General features: G+C 32.7%; 3 protein-coding genes across 5 annotated transcripts; 1 reads left to right on the top strand and 2 right to left on the bottom strand.

Annotated features, from left to right (window-relative positions):
• Nucleotides 1-2,492: 2,492 nt before the first annotated feature.
• On the top strand, nt 2,493-3,281 carry LOC143579348 (uncharacterized). The gene has a single exon (XM_077062686.1). It carries the CDS (start codon nt 2,541-2,543, stop codon nt 3,213-3,215), a length of 675 nt encoding a protein of 224 aa, XP_076918801.1. The 5' UTR covers nt 2,493-2,540; the 3' UTR covers nt 3,216-3,281.
• Nucleotides 3,282-10,705: 7,424 nt separating this feature from the next.
• LOC143579347 (DNA repair protein recA homolog 3, mitochondrial-like) lies at nt 10,706-13,403 on the bottom strand. Its single transcript, XM_077062685.1, has 7 exons — nt 13,361-13,403; nt 12,303-12,520; nt 12,154-12,241; nt 11,895-12,067; nt 11,609-11,755; nt 11,361-11,492; nt 10,706-11,278 (listed from the first exon to the last, which is right to left on the bottom strand). Exons 2-7 carry the CDS (start codon nt 12,471-12,473, stop codon nt 10,910-10,912), a joined length of 1,080 nt encoding a protein of 359 aa, XP_076918800.1. The 5' UTR covers nt 12,474-12,520; nt 13,361-13,403; the 3' UTR covers nt 10,706-10,909.
• A 3,100-nt stretch (nt 13,404-16,503) lies between these two features.
• LOC143579339 (uncharacterized) lies at nt 16,504-19,673 on the bottom strand. Of its 3 annotated transcripts, none has more exons than XM_077062677.1 (5): nt 19,500-19,673; nt 18,425-18,610; nt 18,131-18,325; nt 17,122-17,355; nt 16,504-16,907 (listed from the first exon to the last, which is right to left on the bottom strand). In XM_077062677.1, the coding sequence occupies exons 1-5, from the start codon at nt 19,528-19,530 to the stop codon at nt 16,861-16,863; spliced, it is 693 nt and encodes a 230-aa protein (XP_076918792.1). In that variant the 5' UTR covers nt 19,531-19,673; the 3' UTR covers nt 16,504-16,860. The 3 variants fall into 3 exon arrangements, with proteins under 3 accessions (XP_076918792.1, XP_076918794.1, XP_076918793.1); XM_077062679.1 differs by having other exon boundaries at nt 16,504-16,905; nt 17,116-17,355; nt 18,425-18,613; nt 19,500-19,600; XM_077062678.1 differs by having other exon boundaries at nt 17,122-17,352; nt 18,425-18,613; nt 19,500-19,600.
• Nucleotides 19,674-20,440: the final 767 nt, after the last annotated feature.

Raw genomic sequence — 20,440 nt, 5'->3', positions numbered from 1 at the left:
ATAAACTAGTAAATGCTCGTAAAAGTAGTGACACTCGCATAATGTATGATAAAAATTAGCATCTTTAAAAGACATTTAACGAGTCGATAAATCTAGGTATTGTGACGGCGAGTAGACGTGAACTCAGTCGTATTGTTTACGTTCATAACGATATTAAAACTAAATAAAAAAACAAAATTGACAAATTAACATTTAAAAAAGCAGCACTCTTATAACTTATGATACAAAAGATAAAATATGCAAAACGACGTTTATTCATTCGGTAAATCCCGCGCTTCGCGAAGGCGAGTTGACACGAATTTGGTCGGTCGGTTGGTGACATTTGTTATGGTACCATAACTAAACCAAAAAATAAAAGTCGTCAACTTAACATATTAAAAAGAAAAAGAAAAGACAGAAAAAGCAATCAAACAAACCTTAATTGTCGGTAAAACCTGAGCTTTACAACGGCAAGTCAACACGAATTCAGACAATATCGGTAGTTTCGTTTATATGTATAAAAGAAAAAGAGAAAACAGAAAATAAACAAAAATTAAACATATAAAGCAAAAAAATAAATAAAATAAACGTATAGTTTGTTAAATTGGTGTATTAGTAAAAAACGAACAACAACAAAAATTCAACATATATTTCTTTTTCTTAATAATTTAACTAAAATGGTTAATCTAATTTTAGTTTAGGTGAAACGAGTTGTGCTTATATAGCTCGAAAATGTTTCAAGTTATAGAAGTTATCAACTTCGTCTCAAAGATGACGTTTAAGTATATGTCTTAGCAAGGATAACAATAAAATAGATATTCGTGTTTGTTGGTTGGTTTTATCAAAAGTGGCATAGACAAAATTGGATGTGACATTTATCGACGTATTCATAGAGTTGACGTGTGAACTCTCAACCGCATTCTTGGTCTTTAAAGGAACGTAAATTTCAAAAAATACTCGACCACACGCTCTTTGTATCTTAGAATTATTTGTATGTCAGAATGCAATCCAAATTTAATTGGTTCATTACACTATAAAGGTAACGTTTATTATATTTTCATAGAATTTATAATAGTTAAATCGATAAAACATATAAAAAGTTACAAGTATAATAATGGATTCTTACATAACTCTGCCCTAGTAATATTGTATTTTTGGCTCCTTGTACTATACCAAGCTAGCCGAAATGTAAAAATATCATCATATAACATAAGTTTATTGTGTCAAATGTTATTATGATCGAATTGTATAATTTCTGAATTTTTATGGAATCCATCAAATAACAAATATAATTAATTAGCATGATCAACTTTTCCTTGTGATTTTGATCTTTGAGATATATCAAGCTTCAAATCAATACATCATTTCATTCGGACTAGAACCCGTCACCAATAAAAGACCAAGCCATGACACAGGAAGTTGCCAATTTCAACTTGCCACCGAACATGTGGAAAAAACGTGATCATTAGTCTCCTAGTCTCATCAATTTATGTCTGAGGTGTATTGGTTCAAAGCTGTACAAAATCATAAAATACAATTAAATCTCTATCTGGTAAGAATAACGTATGGTTATCATTTATCAGTGTTAGAAAGTAAATTATCGGTATTTTGTGTGGTTGGCAAATTTAAAAATAATATAATAATAAAACACAAAATTCAAGTAAGTGGATGTAATCGTTTATTTTTTATTAAATCATAAATTGCAAAGCTTTGAGAAATGAAATTGAAAAACAAGTGTTGCTAATATTTTAAAAGTATTACAGTTTATGAACAATCACTTGCATAGCTTAAAATTTGATGGAACAATCATTCTATGCGCTGGAGAAATAGAATTATTGTGATTTGTTATAATTTAAGGCCATTATTGTTAACTATTGTGAAAAATAATATTAATCATTCATTAACTAAAAACAAATTCCAACGTATAACTGCACATCCAATTTGCTAAAACAAAAATTTTTTTAACGGAACTTGCTAAACAATAATTAACGAATATGGGATCCTATATAAAACAAAAGGCCGTTATAAGGCCATGTGTCATGGCAACACGGAGCTAAGCATCATCACCTCAGTAGCGAGGAGTCGTGGACGCATAACACCATCACATAAGAGTGTAAACTATTTATCGTGTCTCATAAGGCCCAGTGATAAGTTAGTTCAACACATGGAATAAGCCTTAACATATTTATTGTATTCTTTTTGGATCATGTTGATAAAACTATTTCAGTCATGGTTCAAAAATCAAAACAACAAAATAAACACATTTTAAGGTTCTACAGATCTCAAAAGCAATCGTGATTAACAGCATTCTAAAGCAAAAGGTTTAAAAATGAATAATCTTGCACATGATGTTTTCTTTAGATTTGCATGTGCACTCACTCAGTTCAGACCTAAAACGACAAACAAAATAAATATGTATCTTAGGTTTTTAACTTTATATATATATTTTTAAAATTGTGAAAATAAATTCGTGAAGCACTATATATATATATATATATATACGTAAAGGCCCCCCTGTATTTTGCACCATATCTCCGTTTCCAATTAACAATAATCAAACAATGGTGGAAGTGATGATGATGTGGCAATCCATGTCTGCATGGTTAACTCCCACAGTTCTCTTCTTTGTTACCAACTTCATAATCGCATCCATCTTCATAGCTTCAAACAAACACCATCATCAACATTCAGATCATTCACATTCAGTTGCTAGTGTTTCATCTTTTCTCCATCGAGTCAAATCCATTAAACTATCATCATCTTCCGAAGAATCACAACACCAGTCTCATCATCATCATCATCATCATCCACCTCCACCGGTTCAACTCACAACCCCTAATTACACCTCCACCAGTCGACTCGCTCAGTCGATTTTCAAGTCTTCTGATCACGTAACAGCCGTAACTACTCCTCCCGAGTTACCGAGTCCGAGTCAACTCGACCCAGTGGTAGAGCCTGGTGAACTCGTCCGAGTTCCGTCGTTCTTCGACCGAGTCAAATCGTTCAATATATCTTCCGCCATGGAGAAGTCACGTAGCGAGGTGAGAATCGGTGGTGAGGATGACGTGGACTTACGGCGGCCGGAGACGGCGAGGGAGAGTAGTCGGAATGATGACGTGGACGAAGAAGTGGATGCGAAGGCTGATGATTTCATAAGCAGGTTTAAACAGCAGCTGAAGTTGCAGCGGCTGGAGTCGCTTGTGAGGTACAATGAAATGTTGAACCGGAGACGGTAAAAGTGATTGGAAGAGTTGCCGGAGAAGGTGGTGGTTGTATGAGTCATTGATACCGTATATTATTATTATTATTATTATTATTATTATTATTATTAAACATTTTCGTATGTGATTTAAAATATATGTTTTAGATATTGAAATAAAAGGGGTCCTAAGTTATAAATACTCATTGTGACACAAATATTACGTAAAGCATCCTAGAAGCAGATATTGAAAACCCGTTAAGACCATGTGTAGTCATAAAGCTCTATTACCAGGGGTTATGCATCATGTGGCGCCCAGTCAGAGTTATGGTTTTGTACAAAAACAGGCTGTAGTCATAACTCTCCACATCCAGGGGTTATGCGCCACGTGGCGCCCAGTCACTTTTACACTTTTTGTTTTTTTTTTTAATTTTTAATAAGAATAATCAAATAACAATAATATTTTATTAAATAAATGTTACAAGAAAAAATAAAAAAAAAACTATTCGTCGTCGTCGTCTTCGCCCTCTTCGTCGTCGTCCTCGTCCTCCTCATCGTCCTCATCGTCGTTTTCATCGTCGTCGTTGTCTTCATCATCGTCTTCATTGTTGCCCTCGTTTTGATCATCGTTTTCACCAGGCAGAGGCCGATACATCCAAAGATGTTGGACCAAATCCTCCTTTAGTGCGTTATGTATCTCTCTTGACCGCACGGAATCCGAGTTTTCGAGTCGTTGCTCCATACTTGCCGGAGTCCGTGGTGGATCCGGGTCCGGTATGAAAGTTGGACATATTGCTCTTCCCTCGTCCTCGATGATCATGTTATTCATTATGATACACGCATACATAGCACATCTCATTCTTTCTAAAGACCACAGACGACAAGGATTTTTAACATAATGCCATCGTTGTTGAAGAACACCAAAACACCTCTCGATATCCTTTCTCGCAGACTCTTGCACTTTCTTAAAATACTGCCTTTTTTCATCCATCGGGTCTCTGAATGTTTTAACAATTATCGCGAACTCTGGATATATTCCATCACCCAGATAGTACCCATGATCGTAGAAGTTATCGTTAGCCCAAAACGAAGCGACGGGAACGGTCCCAGATATGTAACTCTCCATCACAGGAGACTGCTCTAAGACGGTTATGTCATTGTTGGAACCGGGAACACCAAAGAATGCCGACCAAATCCAAAGGTCGTATGAAGCTATCGCTTGAAGGCTGACCGTTGGTCCCTTTTGGTCACCTCGTGTGAATTGGCCTCGCCATGCAGTTGGACAATTAGCCCATTCCCAATGCATGCAATCTACACTTCCTATCATGCCGGGGAAACCATGTACCCTTGTATGTGCCTCGTAAAGACGTTGTAGATCGTTAACGTTGGGCTCTCTCAGATAATGTGGTCCATATAGTTTAAATATTCCTATATTTTACAAAATTTTTATAAAATAAATTATCACAGTAAACAAGTGATAAACTATTTAAAAAAAAACAAAACGTACCGTAACAAAAATACTCCAAGGTGTCCCGAGTTGTTTTTTCGGCCATCTTTAAATACTCGTCGTTGATGTCGGTCGTGTTTCCGTAGGCGAGCACGCGCACGGCTGACGTAACCTTCTGAATAGCCGTGAATCCTAGCGACCCTCGAGCGTCAGGCTTTTGCTTAAAGTAATCAAACTCACGCTCCAAATCATTGGTGATGCGTTTTAGACATCCGAAAACGACGCCTAAAGGTCTTCGGGTTCTTGTATCTCGGCGTGTCGCAGAAGTGATCCGCCATCAACCGGTTGTTGGCTTCGGCACGATCTCGTTCGATATATGCTCTTGTTGAAACGGGGGGTGGAGAGCTAATCGCACCCGTAACGGAACTCATATACTGTGTCGCGAGCATAATCGCACTCGTAACCGCCCGTTCCTCCTCCACGTCCTCGGCTTGTTGGTCGGGCCCGAAAAACTGTTTATATATAGATTGAGGATCCATATATAGTGAATTTGGTGTAAAGGAATTTTTATAGAGTTGAAAGAGAATTTTTATAAATTTAATGAGGTTTGATTGGGGATGAAATAGTTTAATATATAGGAAATAAAATTTTATTTTTTTTTAATTCTCCAACGGTCAAAAAAGCAACGGTCAACTTTGGATTTGGTGCCATTCTCAGCGTTTTATATACAACGCGAGCAAAATTGAAATCAACATAACGCAGGAGGGGGGAGGGGAGGTGTACCTCCGCGTTTGCGCCATAACGCTGATGGATGGTCTAAGTAAAACATAAAATTTTTTGTTCTATTATACAGTCTTTTTTAAATTTTACTTAATGATTTTCCAGGCATATAGTCTTTTATATTCTCAAATTGTGTTATATTATCATTAAACACGTATATATATATTAATGATACATTTTTAGTTGGCCTATCAAACAAAGAACAAAAGAAAATGAAAAAATTATTTTATTTGCTCGTTTTTACTCCAAGAAGCAGACATAATAAAACCAAGCATGAGTTTGATTTTGCACATGGCAAAAAAGTCACTTAGCCATTTGAACTTGAGGTTTGAACACAATAAAAGGTTGGTTAATCTTTAAATACTATTAAATCAATACAATGTAAACACATGGCCTTTAACTAGGCTGTTTACATGTGCATCCAGTCATCAAATAGCTCTAATATTGTGTCATGTGTCATGTTGATCAAACACCAAAAAACCTATTTAAAGCATAATATTTTTCACCAAAATCATTGTAATCTCTCTCTCTCGACTTACTAACTCCACCATCCACCATCTTCTATATTCCGGTAATGTAGATCGGGATTAATCGTTTTCCGGTAAGGTTATATATTATACTTTAATAGCCAACAATGTTATTTGATTTTCCGGCAAGGTAATATCTTTTTCCGGTAAGGTTTTCCGATATGGTTTTATATTTATTTTAATTGTTATATGATTTTGTAATAATCTCTTTAGGTTGTATATCAAAATCCAAGATTGAATTGATATTTTGAAGCTATTAGGTTTTCCGGTAAGATTTTTGTTTTCCAGTTTTGTTTGTATTTAAACTCTGTCTCTTTCTCCCTATCTCTCTCGGCTTACTAACTCCACCATCCACCATCTTCTATATTCCGGAAATGCAGATCGAGATTAATCGTTTTCTGGTAAGGTTATATATTATACTCTAATGGCCAACAATGTTATATGATTTTCCGGCAACATCATATTTTCTTCCGGTTATTGTAGATCTAACATTTTTATCTTTGTTTTCATTGTTAACTGATTTTTTTAAAATCAGTTTAGGTTCTAAATCAAAAACGGCGATCAAGCTAATATTTCTACGTTTTTACGTTTTTCCGGTACGTTTCGAACCACGATCTGATTCAGTTGAAACCGTAAACACCAATTTGGAGTAAGAATTTGGAAGGTTACGACGTTTCTATAAATTCAATTAATTGGCCCTGTAGTTACAGTTTCCAAAAATATAATTGATTTACGCCATAATTACGAATTCTGGAAGAAAAATGAAGAGCTAAAATTATATTTGTTAATTCTACCATTTATTTATGGTTAAAAATTTATATAATTAAACAGAACAATTAATTTTGCATTAATTGAGTTTATTATTAATTAGGAACATTAATTTATTGACGCCATAATTGCATTAATTATATTTGTTTTTTTATTTCATTTTTTTTATTTATAAAACGATTACAATTTCGAATTTTAAATTCCAAATTTAAGTTAAAGTTGAAATTTGTAAATGGTTGGTCAATATTCCATAACGTCTAAACTTACCATCATTACAATTTATTATTTTTTAAAACTATTTGATTAAAAAAGTTTAAATTTCTAAATTTAAATTTAAGTTGATTTTTTTTAATTGTTGGTCAAACGTTTAAGTTGGTCAAACATTTTTAAATTGTCTGGTCAAACATTAAAGTTGATTTTAACTTTAAGTTGAAATTTTTAAATGGGTGATTAAATAAACATTCATAATTTCTAAAATTACTATCACTAAAGATTATTATATCTAAAACGATGCAATTTAAAATTTATAAATTTCCAAATTTAAATTAAAGTTAAATTTTATGAATTATTGGGTAAATTTTTCATAACATGTAACATTACCACGTTTAAAATTTATTATTTGTAAAACGAATACTAATATTTAATTTTCTTATTTCAGGTTATGTTCCCAAGTTGATATAGCTAATTTCATGGGTTGAAGAATTGTTGATAAGATATCTTATTTTTTTGTTTAATATTGATGTATATTTTTGTTATTATTCATGTATTTATGTATTTTTCACAATTCATGTAATTTATTTGATTTTTATATAATCAATCATATATAGTTGTTGGTTTTGTCCATTTAATATATTTTAATCAGAACCGATGTATTAAAGAAAATTTTATTTTTGTATAAATTCAATTAATTGGCCCTTAATTACGGTTTCCAAAAATCCAATTGATTGACGCCATAATTACGAATTCTGGAAGAAAAAGGAAGAGCTAAAATTATATTTGTTAATTCTACCATTTATTTATCGTTAAATATTTATTTAATTAAATAGAACAATTGATTTTGCATTAATTGAGTTTATTATTAATTAGGAACATTAATTGATTGACGCCATAATTGCATTAATTATATTTGTTTTTTTCTTTCATTTTTTTAATTTCTAAAACGATTATAATTTTGAATTTTAAATTCCAAATTTAAGTTAAAGTTGAAATTTTTAAATGGTTGGTCAATATTCCATAACGTCTAAACTTACCATCATTTCAATTTATTATTTTCTAAAACTATTTGATTAAAAAAATTTTAATTTCCAAATTTAAATTTAAGTTGATTTTTTTATTTAATTGCTAGTCAAACGTTTAAGTTGGTCAAACATTTTTAAATTGTCTGGTCAAACATTAAAGTTGATTTTAACTTTAAGTTGAACTTTTTAAATGGATGATTAAAGGAACATTAATATTAAACATGACAAATTTTCATAAAATATTAATGTCACTACTGATTTTAAAAATTAAATTAATCACATATTAATTTGTTATAGTTATTATTTGTAGTAGATTCAATTGATTATGAGATTCCACACCGGAAACATAAGTTTCTTTTTATATTCACCGTTTTAAATTTGGTTATGTTTGTCAATATTTTTTTTTTTTGAATTTGTGTTCACAGAATATTAATGTCACTAAATTTCTCAATAATATATAATAAACACGTATTATATTTTTATTCATTTTAACTAAAAAGTTTTTTAAACATAATATAAATATTCTAATTATAACATCCAAACAATTTGATAGTCTAAGTCTTCATAATGTTTTCAATGAATATTAAAAATATTTGATAATTTAGTGACAAAACTTTTATATTTTGTTTTCATTGATTTTCCCTCATATTTTTTCACGTTTAATTATTTTCAAAGTTAACATAAAAATTTTTAATCTTTCCAAAGTTATTTGAAAATTCATTTATTGTAAAATGTTTTCAAGTTTTCAAATTTTAACAAAATATTAATGTCAGTGATCATTTAAAAATTTGTTGCAAGATTGGTCAAAAACAAGTTGTTTTAAAAGAGTATAAAATTTGTTAAGTATAAAATGACGGCCAAAAAATGTTTTTATATTTCAACATATTTAGTGACAAGTTATTACACTCGCATGTCACGCGGGCCTATACCCTAGTATTTATTAGATCCCCACGGTACTAAAAGATAAACAGGGGATGCACTCAAAGAAAATACAAAATAATATTTTTATAAAATGATCATTAATTATAAATAAATTATTAAGAAATTACAAAAACACCTGAACGGGATCTAGACCTGCAGCATGCAGCATAATTTAAGCGCTGACGGTATGCCACGGATTGTATTATTTAGTATTCACATTTGAGAAAAGTATAATACAATTATTAACACATTAATAGTTTATTTCTAATATTTTAAAATTAAAATACATACTTTTATACATTGAAAAATTTTAAATAAATTAAACTAATGTAGGTAGAGATGAACTAGCTTTTTCAGGAATTATATGATCAATAAAACATCATATAATGTGTTGATACAAATCTTATTAGCAAACTGAACCCGGCTAGAATTAGTCGGAGACCGGAATTAACCATATTATAGACCCGACCCCAAGCGCTTGGATCTTTGCAGAACAAAAAGTCTAAAACTATAGACGATCTTGTAGTTGAACACTAATCATAAGATTTGCCTTAATGCCTTTCTTAAAAAAATTAAACACTAATCTTAATTCTTAAGTGTCATTTATGATAAACCAACTATCATTTTGACACACATTTATCAACAATGAACAATTAAGGATATCGTACGTGCTAAACCTTCTCAAAGTTAAATCTGTCACGTCAAAAATTTGAGATTCACAGCTTACTGAATAATCCACTTAAATCATGATTTCATTGAATCTCGTCACTTTCTAACATCTAGGCATCATTTAGAATTCCACCCCATGTTATTCTTATATATAATCATTATTACTATAATTTCTTCATTACCTTTAATCACAAATCAAACCTATCAAAAGAAAAAATGTCTCTTAAAAGTTAAAAGAGAAAGTGACACAATTCCTAATCAGCAACTAAAATTCCAAGAGAAAAAATCAATGATCATTATTTTACTTTGTGATAAGATTAACACTAATGTAAATTACTGGAAAATATACTGGTGTTGTTTTAATTGAAAGAACATGTTAGTTTTTTTATGGTATAACAACAAATAAGTTAAGCTTTCACATGCAAAGTCTCAACAGTCAATGGTATTTAACAAAAACTATCAAATGAAAAGAGCTTAAGTTTTGTAAATAATAGGAATATTGGTTTTAAACCTCAACTATGCCTTATTGGCATATAGCAATCTCAACTTCACTCTTGGCTAGCGACGATCCCAACTAAAAGTGTATTTTTTACCAGCGATCCGCGACTAACGGGGTTAACCATCCGTTAGTCTATGCTTACGTCCTAACTCCTAGATGTCAATAAACATCTATGTGTCTACATTACGTGGCAATAATCATTTGTCACAAATAAAACTTCGTGTGAAATACAGGGGAACAATCATGTACGTTTTTAATAAAGCTGGACACGCTAAAAAATGGAAGACACGCCAACTTTCTTCCAGAAAACCGATTTAAATAGACCGGACAGTTGCGAAAACAGGTCGGATGATCCAACTGAATTCAAGCAGACTTTTGTGGTTAGATTTTGTATTCAGTTGACAAACAACCCAGTAACTTTATATCTAGTGATATGCAACATGATAAATAGACTTCTCTAAATTTAATAACCAATTCTATGACTATCACCTTCATTTAAATGGTGATGCATACATTATAGCCATAACTTGCATGCATTTGATATTTGCAATTTTCGAAAGTGAATCCAAAGCTTTGAACTTTTAAACTTCTCAAATCACATAAAAAGTTTAGCTACTGCCTTACACTGAAGCATTTTTCATTCAAAAACTTCGATATTCACGATACAGATTACACCAATAAGAAAGTAAATACTTACATGCCGGATTTATATGCATTTTGGCCCAAAAGTTAGTCATAAATCAAAGCCACCTTCAAAGCATTTCCCCCTTCCCCAATAAGATACACCATCCCTCTTTAAATACTGATATCACGTTTAATCAAAGTTAGACTCAAAATTAAGAGAGAACAATCCAATAGAAGGTTAAATTGGTAACTTCAAGTTCAGGCTTCCACTGCAGTTACTTCTTCTTCAGTTGAATCAACGGCAATAATGTCTTCAGTATCCGTTGCCTCATCAACCTTTTTTGGTTCCTCAACAAGCTTTTCCCTTAACTTGGTCTCTAGTTCCTCACGCTCGATTAGGTTCTCAGCTAAATAACGTTTTATAGCATCTTTGCCACAAAACTTCTTTTCTCCCATGCTATAATATGCACCTCCCGCTTTCATTATGAATTTGTGTTTTATGCCCAGCTCTATAAGCTCAGATTCCCGACAAATTCCCTTTCCAAATTCCAGTTCAAATTGTGCAGTTTTGTACGGTGGAGCAAGCTTGTTTTTCATTATTTTGACTAAAACTTGACTTCCGAGTGTCTGTAAGACGATAAATAATGTAATGATTAAACAGCAAATTAAACGCAAAATCTGCAATATTCAAATTCAGTAAAAGTGGTACCTCTTCACCCTTCTTCACAAGTCCTATTCTCCTGATATTTAAACGTATTGAAGCATAAAACTTCAAAGCATTTCCACCACATGTGACTTCAGAAGGTGCACCAAATCCAAAAGTAGCTAGCTTTGACCTTACCTGAATAACATGCAAGAAATATTATTAAAGCCCGAAGTTAAGTTAGGAAGATAACATATAAAATTAACTCATTAGAGCAAGAAACTTGGATAAATGATAAAGATAATATCTTTGACCTGATTTATGAAGATCAAAATAGTCTGTGACATCGATAATGAATGGCTCAGTTTACGAAGCGCTTGGCTCATAAGTCTTGCTTGCATTGCCATGTGTGCATCGCCCATTCCGCCATCTAATTCACTTTTAGGCACAAGGGCAGCAACCTAACAGTAAAATATAATACAAAAACCATAAGCAAAAAAAAAACAACAGAGTTTTTTAAGAAAAAAAGAAATGTAAGGCATTGACTGCTGAATATGTGACTGGTGACTGAAACAAATTATTAATAGAAACCTTACTTACACTATCAACAACAACGACATCAACCGAACCGCTTCTGATAATTGTGTCTACAAGACTCAAAGCTTGTTCACCACAATCTGGTTGTGATAAAAGCAAATCACGAGTGTTCACACCTATAGCTTCAGCTAACGATGGATCAAGAGCATGCTCAGCATCAACAAACACACAATAGCCTACAAAAGACATCAGTAAGAACATTATCAATTTGTAAAAAAACCATCATTCAAATACATGATTTGACTTCAAAGTAGATATTAACCTCCTTGTTTTTGAGCTTCTGCAATTACATGCAACGCAAGCGTTGTTTTCCCAGATGCTTCTGGACCATATATCTCCACTACACGGCCCTGAAATACAAGTGTTCAGTTGATTATAACACAAATCATAGGCAAATATACAACAAAATACCTTTGGAAAGCCGCCAACTCCTAGTGCAATATCTAATGAAAAAGATCCAGTAGAAACTACTGGGACTTGTCTAGGAGAAGCACATTGACCAAGAAACATGATAGAACCTTTTCCGTGTGACGTATTGATTTGATCGATAGCTTGCTTTAGAGCCAGATCTTTTTTAGACATATTCTCTTCACCTGAATCGCTTCCATCAGATTTTGATTTCCTTTTACCTAAAAGTTGAACATACTGATAAGCTCATTACCAATTTAACTGAAATGTTTGAAAGACATTATTTATAACGACAAGTAGATTACTTAAATAACTAGCACCTAAGTGAAAGATTCTGCATTGGCTTAAATTATTTGGATATATGGAGTGTAAACTGTAAACAAGCCTAGCCACCTGAGAGCAGCTCGAAGTTGGCTCTAAAAAGCTCAAATTGAACCGAGCCTTATAATCCCAAGCATGAGTTTCATATATTGAGCTTGAGCCGGCTTGCAAGCCTAAACAAGCCCATGAATTATATAACTTTTATCAAATACATTTGTTACATATTTATTTAATACCTTTTTTAAATACAAAATTATGATAATAAAAGCTAAATAATATATATCATGTTATATACCAAATTAAAACCAATAAATAATTAAATATAAAAAAAGATAACTACAAATTAATTAATAAATAATAAACGAATCGAGTCCAAGCTTGAGAAACTACTTACAAGCCAAGCTTGAGATTTAAACACAAGGCTTGAAACGAGTTGAGCTCAACGCGCTGAGCTTGGGCTCGGCTCATTTACACTGCTAGTTATACGGTCATGTATAGATGAAAACAAAGAGTGAGTTTATTGATAGACGAAATAAATTAAAACTTTATTATCATCCATCTTTTAATCATAATATATACATCTATATCTAAGAACAAGCGCTCAGCTTTATATTTGTATGGTAAAGTTATAACAGAACAGCAGTCACTACTTGCTCATAAAGTTTCAGCACTATAAAATGTAGCATAGAAAAGAAGATATACACAATCAAAGAAAACCATTGTCCATCTAGTAAATATACCTTCAGTAGAGAAACTGCTAATCTGAGTTGATGATGACGATCCCAATAAACAACTCATGGAAGCCTCCTGCACACCAATTAAAAGATTTAACCTAATAATTAATATATGCAAACCCTAAAATAAATTACATGAGTAAACAAGAGATGACCTCAAAATAAGATACAGAGCGTTTTAGAATCGATAGTAGCCTCGACATTATCGTATGCTGTTGGATGAGGGGTTTTCTAGGGTTTTACATTAACACACACTAATTACTAATTAGTTAGTTTCTTCTTCTTTTGCCCTCTTTTGATTTTTAGGGTTTAAGGACTCATTTGTTGTATTGTGTTTTTCCCTCGTGTTTTGCATCCCTACACTAATACTTATAGCAGCTATGATTTAGTTTTTTAGAGCTTGAGGTATGCAATAAAATAAATGAACAATTGTAATGTTATTAAACATATGCATCTGATGATTTTTTCATGTGTTGCCTTAGTTACAAACATATGCAGATAATGAATTGTAGTTAATTTCTAAAGTCTGTATGTGATATGAGTTGAGATAATTAATTATTGATGTTGTTGTTCTTAACACTAAATGATATAATAGCTTTCATTGTGTTAAAAGTGATGTTAAGTTTTTCTTTTTTCTAAATTGAATTTTGGCACTTTGTTATGGATGATCAAATACTTCGTATAATTCTAAATGACAAGAATACCCCTGCAATACCATTAAAGCAATTTGTGATTTTAGTAACTTTGAACCTATCCATTTATTATAACATTGATGCTCTGTAAGCCATTAACATATTTACAAATGCAAAATTTTATTTTTGTTACCATGTAGAATGTTATACCGAGCAAAAACGAAGCAACCGGAAAGAAGGATATATAGAAAGTGTGTTTATTGGACATAACATGATCAATTGTGACCATAAATAAGCATACAGGAAGACTCATATAACTTGCAAAATTAATTTTGTCACATGCAGATCAATAGATCAGGTCTGATCTACTTAATAATTTTGACATGTGTAGTATGTGTGTGTGTGACTCATATGGCCTGCAAAAATATTTTTGACCTATAGATAGATCTGATCCGTTTAATAGGTTAAACCAGTGAAATATTTTCTCTTTACTGATTAGAAAAAGAGCTCCAAACGAGCCGAGCTCGAGCTCTCGTAAGTCAAAACGACCCAAGCTAGTTTTTCATTTCAAATTGGTATGCAACATAGTCTGCAGTTGACTTTTTGAATTAGTCATTCCTAATATTGATTCAATATTGATATTTTTATTAAGCACCAAAACTTTTGCACTATGAAAATTTTATTATAGTTACATGCATACTTGGTTACAATGTTGTAAAAGTAGGATTACAAGGCCGAGTACTCGCTACAAGGTATGTCACCGAGGCGAGTTTCTGGAAATCCGCCCAGTTACTAAAAATCGGTCAAATGTGGTCAACCTAAGCCATAATCACATCTTATCAGGGAACTTGGACCGATTTTGACTAAAAAGAATAAAACATAATTGTTATTTCAATAATATTAAAGAACAAATATCATTTTTTAATTAATGATTAGTAATTTTTAAAATATTTTATATTTAAAAATGTATTTCTTTTATTTATATTGATATTCACCTATTTTGTTATAAATATTAGTAAACTTATGATATTTGACATATATATAATAACCAAATATTAATTTTCTTTATATTTACCATGTCCGAGTACTCTCCGAGTACTCCCCGAGTACTCCGAGTACTCCCTCCAAGGGGGTCGGCCTCCTAGGGACCGCCTAGCGACTTTTACAACATTGCTTGGTTATAGTTATTCTTACCCATTTGACCTTTCTCATGAAAATTATTGCTCTATGTGAAAATTATGAAGTGTTAATGTGAAAAACTTGATTAAGGAAAAATTATTAAGTTGTTAGACGTGAGATAATGTGATTTGGTCAAAGTGCAATTTGTTTGACAAAAAGTTAACGAGAAGAGCCAACAAATGCGATTCCATGTATGTATTATTTTAATTTCACTTAAAGGGTATAATAGTAAAGTTGTAACTTTCTTTTCTTTCCCCCCTTAACTCAGGAACACATAAAACATTTAAATTCATTTGTTTTCCTTTCCTTTCCACTAAACTCAGGAACACGAAAAAATGCTTTTAATTTCATTTCTTTTCTCTCCTATTTTCTTTTACTTCCCCTCCCCTCGTTAAATGAGACTCGGGAACACAGCGTATGGAACACATTTTACACTACCCACTATGTTATGTTTCAATTATTCATTCAAATGATTTTAATAACCGTAAATGCGGCTATTGGTTAAATTTATCACGTTAGGATACACTCGTAAGTCCAACAGCGCAAACACTCACATGAAGGCATGACGATGCGATAAGATCAACCATATACATTAATTATTCATTCAAATAATATGCAAGGTTAAAATCATATGACAAAGGAGTTGTAGTGGACAACCGTTATCATAGGTCATTTTTATGTTTTTTTCCAAAAAAAATCACTAAGTACAAGAACTTTTACATACAACAAAAAAGTGTAGGAAGTTTTGCAAGAAAATTATGAAAACATGTTGCTTTTTTTTTGTATTTGCCTATAATAATATTATAAATTTTATATAATTACAAGCATATACTTTACAGCATAATAACATATAATATATAGATAATATTGTGTAATCAAGTTAGGTATCACCTAACACCATACTCATCATATACCCGTGAATATTTTTGGAACTAATTCAATAGGGCGTCGGGTTTAAAGTGTACCACCTCATATGCTTCGGGTTTCGTGTATACCTTCAAGCTCAGGCTTTTTTGCCAACCCTAAACTTATTGTACATTTACGTGTGTTATTTGGATGAATCGTTTAATCCAATCCATTTATAATTGATGATGCTTAATATTGTAATTGGTTGAGGATGGAGATTAAATTGAGTTTTATATGATAGCTTGAAAAATGGTTATTGCTAAAGGGGGAAAAAGGTTGAATATTTATAAGATTTAAGAAGGTAAAATAAGGAAGGACAATCTACTAAAATGACCGGCAAAGTGCACACACAATGCAGACAAGTTAAAAATGGTTAGTTTGGTTCCTTCAAACACAAACTAGAAACCTTAAATATGAAACAAGAAGCATACACAGAAAAGCATCTATGTTCAATCCAAGAATGCATGCTAAGAATATAATTAAAGCAACTACACTTTATGTCCAAGAAAAGATGTTTAAGCATCCATAAAGCATTAAAAAAACACAGAATTACCAGTAATGAAAAGAACATAGTTCAAGAAATGTTAAGTACAACTGAACCAGAGATACATGCATTGTTTATCCTCATGAATCTGTAGGTCCACTTGAAGGTGATTGCAGTTTTACAGAGCTAAAAGAATTCATATTCCGGATTGAAGCAAAACTCAGCACTTGTATCAACAGACCGTAATAGCCAATGCCTAACCCTGCGGTATGATCTCTTTGCTTTTAATATCATCTAATCTTGTTCTAGGATTTTGTTTTTCTCTCTTCAAAACTTGGCCTTTTCTTATCCTGTACAATTACTAGACTTGTAGCAATTAAAGAATGTATGGCAATGTAAACAACATAGATATCTTAAATCTTTGAGAACCATGGAATGCTTCATTCCCATGCATATATAATGAATCTGTGCACTGTTTCAGCTTTGAACCATTTTTCAATATAAAAAAAAAACAAATTTGCACATTGAGCGTGCTATATAAATCATAACTTTTAACTGACCTCAATCACGATTACGAGCTTTCTGTAGCTTTTTACTAATGGAAGCTCGCAATCCATCCTTCTTTGGTGTTTCAGCATCTTTATCAGATTCTTTTTTTGACTGAATCGTGTCAGCAATGGCCTGAATCTCTTCCTTAGCACGATGAAAGATGTTAGGACCTTTAAACTCACTTGCCGGGGTGTCTGTATCAATATCTTCCCCCCTCCCATGAGTCTCCTTACGGTGACTGGGACTGCCTGCTGCCATCAACATTAAGAAAAACTGGTTAATAGAATCTTTGTCTGGAGGTGGCAATCCATAACATATTCTTCTAAAAACGGATTGATTTGGGCAGAAAGAGTTTACATATGGGCTCATTTTGGTCAACTCAAATTAGACAACGAATCAAGATGGGCAACTCAAACTATACAGCGGGTCAGAACGGGTCCTCCTTATAAAAATGTTAATTTGAAACGGTTTCAAATGGGTTAAACCCGCTTTGACCCGACCAAATTGGCATTTTTAAAAGAATCCTTTTGGCCCGAACTCATTTTGGCATGAACTCATCCCACCCGTCACCCAACCCGACCCGAACTGCCCATTTTTCAGGAACAGGTGAATCGAGTGAAAACTGTTGAACATTCAATCGGATCAGAAACTACACATAGTAATCGCAGCCCACCTTCCAAACGAATCGGATAGAACTGACCCACGAGGCTTTTTAAAAACCACACCAAAAAAACAATAGACATTTATCCCTTATTTATGCTAGACCCAAACACAAACCTGCTATGACTCTAATTCCTAACAACTAAGAATATTAACACTACAAGACAAATATCGCATTTATCTTGAACCATACTAGATAAACATAATGAATTAAACCTAAAAATAAAACTCATAACTGATAAGACTCACAAATCAAAAACTAAACCAGCTTAAACTCCAAGTAACTCACTTCACATACAAACCGCAATTAGGATTAATATTAACAAAAACCTAATGCATATAAAAGAAAACAGGATGATGATGTACCTGTAATTTTACTTTTCTTCTTTGCAGCAGCACGATCAGATTCTCTTTTCGATTGAACTATGTCAACAATGGCCGCAAACTCTTCCTTAGCACGATCAAAGACGTTAGGACCTTTAAATTCACTGATTGGGGTGTCTATATTGATATCCTCCCCCCTCCCATGAGTCTCCTTACGGTGTTTGGGACTGCCCTTATCTGTTGCCATCAACATCAAGAACAAAACGGTTAACAAGATGTTTGACATGTACACATATAATCAAAGAAAACAGGATGACGATGTAGTTTCAGATGTACCTGAAAGTGAACTTCGTTTCTTCGGTGATGCAGGATTTTTATCAGATTCTCTTTTAGACTGAACTATGGCCTCAAACTCTTCCTTAGCACGATGAAAGATGTTAGGACCTTTAAGTTCACCGATTGGGGTGTCAACATCAATATCCTCCCCCCTTCCATGAGTCTCTCTGCGATGACTGGGACTGCCTGCTTCCATCAACATCAATGAAATGACGGTTATATAGGCGTACACAGGGCCGGCTCAACGTTCTCGGAGGCCTAAAACTAACTAACATGTTGAGGCCTTTTTCTTTTCTTTTCATTTCTTTATGCTTATATCGTTAGAGAGTATACAAGAATTACAGAATATGAATGATATGCAGTGATAATGGATATGAAGCAATCCTTCTTAGCTTGTGGCCCATCAATGAGTTATTCTAAAAGAACTCTACATTTAAAATCTCATAATACATAAATCCTATTATTTAAGATGGAGGCCCTATAAGACTGGTGGCCTAAAGCCTTAGCCTCATTTAGCTTACCCACAAGACGGACCTGAGCGTATAATATAAAACCAAGAACTTTTTAGTCTCAAGTTCATCAATCAGCACATATCTTGAAACACCCTTGTTTTATATACTTGTTTGAATCCTGTTATGGGATCGGATTCTTACTTGGGCATTTCCACAAACACTTGGTGAGCAACATAGCAAAACTTGGTTAAACAGTAGAAAACAATTCATAATTATTTTATAAATATACTTGTTTGAATCATATGTTATGGGTTCTAATTCATACTCGGGCATTTTCACAAACACTTGGTGGGCACCGTAGCAAAATTTGGCAAAACAGTAGAATCAATTCACAATCATCATATCCTATAAATAAATATACTTGTTTGAATCCTGTTATGGGTTCTAATTGATACTTTGGCATTTCCACAAACACTTGGTGGGCACCATAGGCAAAACAGTTGAAAACAATTAACAATTAACGGGTGTCTGGGATGAAAATGATTTAATATTGTGAATTGGCATGCGTTTAAAAATGAATAAGCAAACCATGCAGGGGTATAAACAATTAGAAAGATGGGTACCTGACGATCGATCAGGTTTGGATTCATCCATTGAAGAATTCGATGATAGAAGAATTAATTCTTGAAGATTGTGGATTAGGGATCGGTCACATTCTTATCCCCAAACAGGCCAAACAAAATGAATAAAAACGAACGTATTCTCGCTTAACACGAAACTAAATATAACCTTGTTTGTTGTTAATCAACGTTCTGACTTAGGGACATGATCGGGACCGTATTGTACCCGAGAGTATCCGTCCCTAAAATCAGTAAATCTTGATATTCATACTGTACCCGAATTTTATGGTATGGGTACGGATACATGTATTTTGGGTACAGTTATCGCTTTAGTACGGCATCGGTAACGGTACGGTACCGACAATCAATTATTAATAATAACAAGAGCGTAATACTACTACCAAAACCGTAATACAACAACCAAAACTAAAAATAAAACAAATCAACCATAATATAAAATCCATTCAAAATCAAGTAATAAATACCAAAACATGCAAGGTATTACAAAAAAATTTATCAAAATGTTTAAAACAAAATTAACTTATACAAAGAAAGTCAACATTTGGTTAATCTTCGTTAGTCGTCTTTCCATTTTTCTTTTTCATTTAATTTCTTTGTTTATTGTTTACTCAATTTCTATAGAAAAACAAGATATAAAGCTAATACATGTTATTTAACGATATACACAATTAAACATACATTAGGGTGGGGTTATCATAAGAAGTGGAATGCGTCTAAGAAGTGTAAAAAGGAATCTGGCGCGTTAGATTTGTTGATCTGACGGTGGATATGGAAAGTGTGTTATTGTGCGGTGTGTTTTATTTTAGTTACAGGGTGTTTATTGTGCGGTGTGTTTTATTAGATCTAATGGTTAAAACACACTTTCTACACTTCTTAGGAAAAATCTATTTCTTATTATAACCTTGCTTATATTGAGAATGAAC

The sequence above is a fragment of the Bidens hawaiensis genome, unplaced genomic scaffold (genome assembly GCF_021521415.1).
Source record: "Bidens hawaiensis isolate Kalapana, Puna unplaced genomic scaffold, B.hawaiensis_p1.1 tig00029667_1, whole genome shotgun sequence".
NCBI classification, from domain to species: domain Eukaryota; kingdom Viridiplantae; phylum Streptophyta; class Magnoliopsida; order Asterales; family Asteraceae; genus Bidens; species Bidens hawaiensis.
Note: the sequence above shows the minus strand (reverse complement) of the source record. Positions and strands in the feature narration are given on the sequence as shown.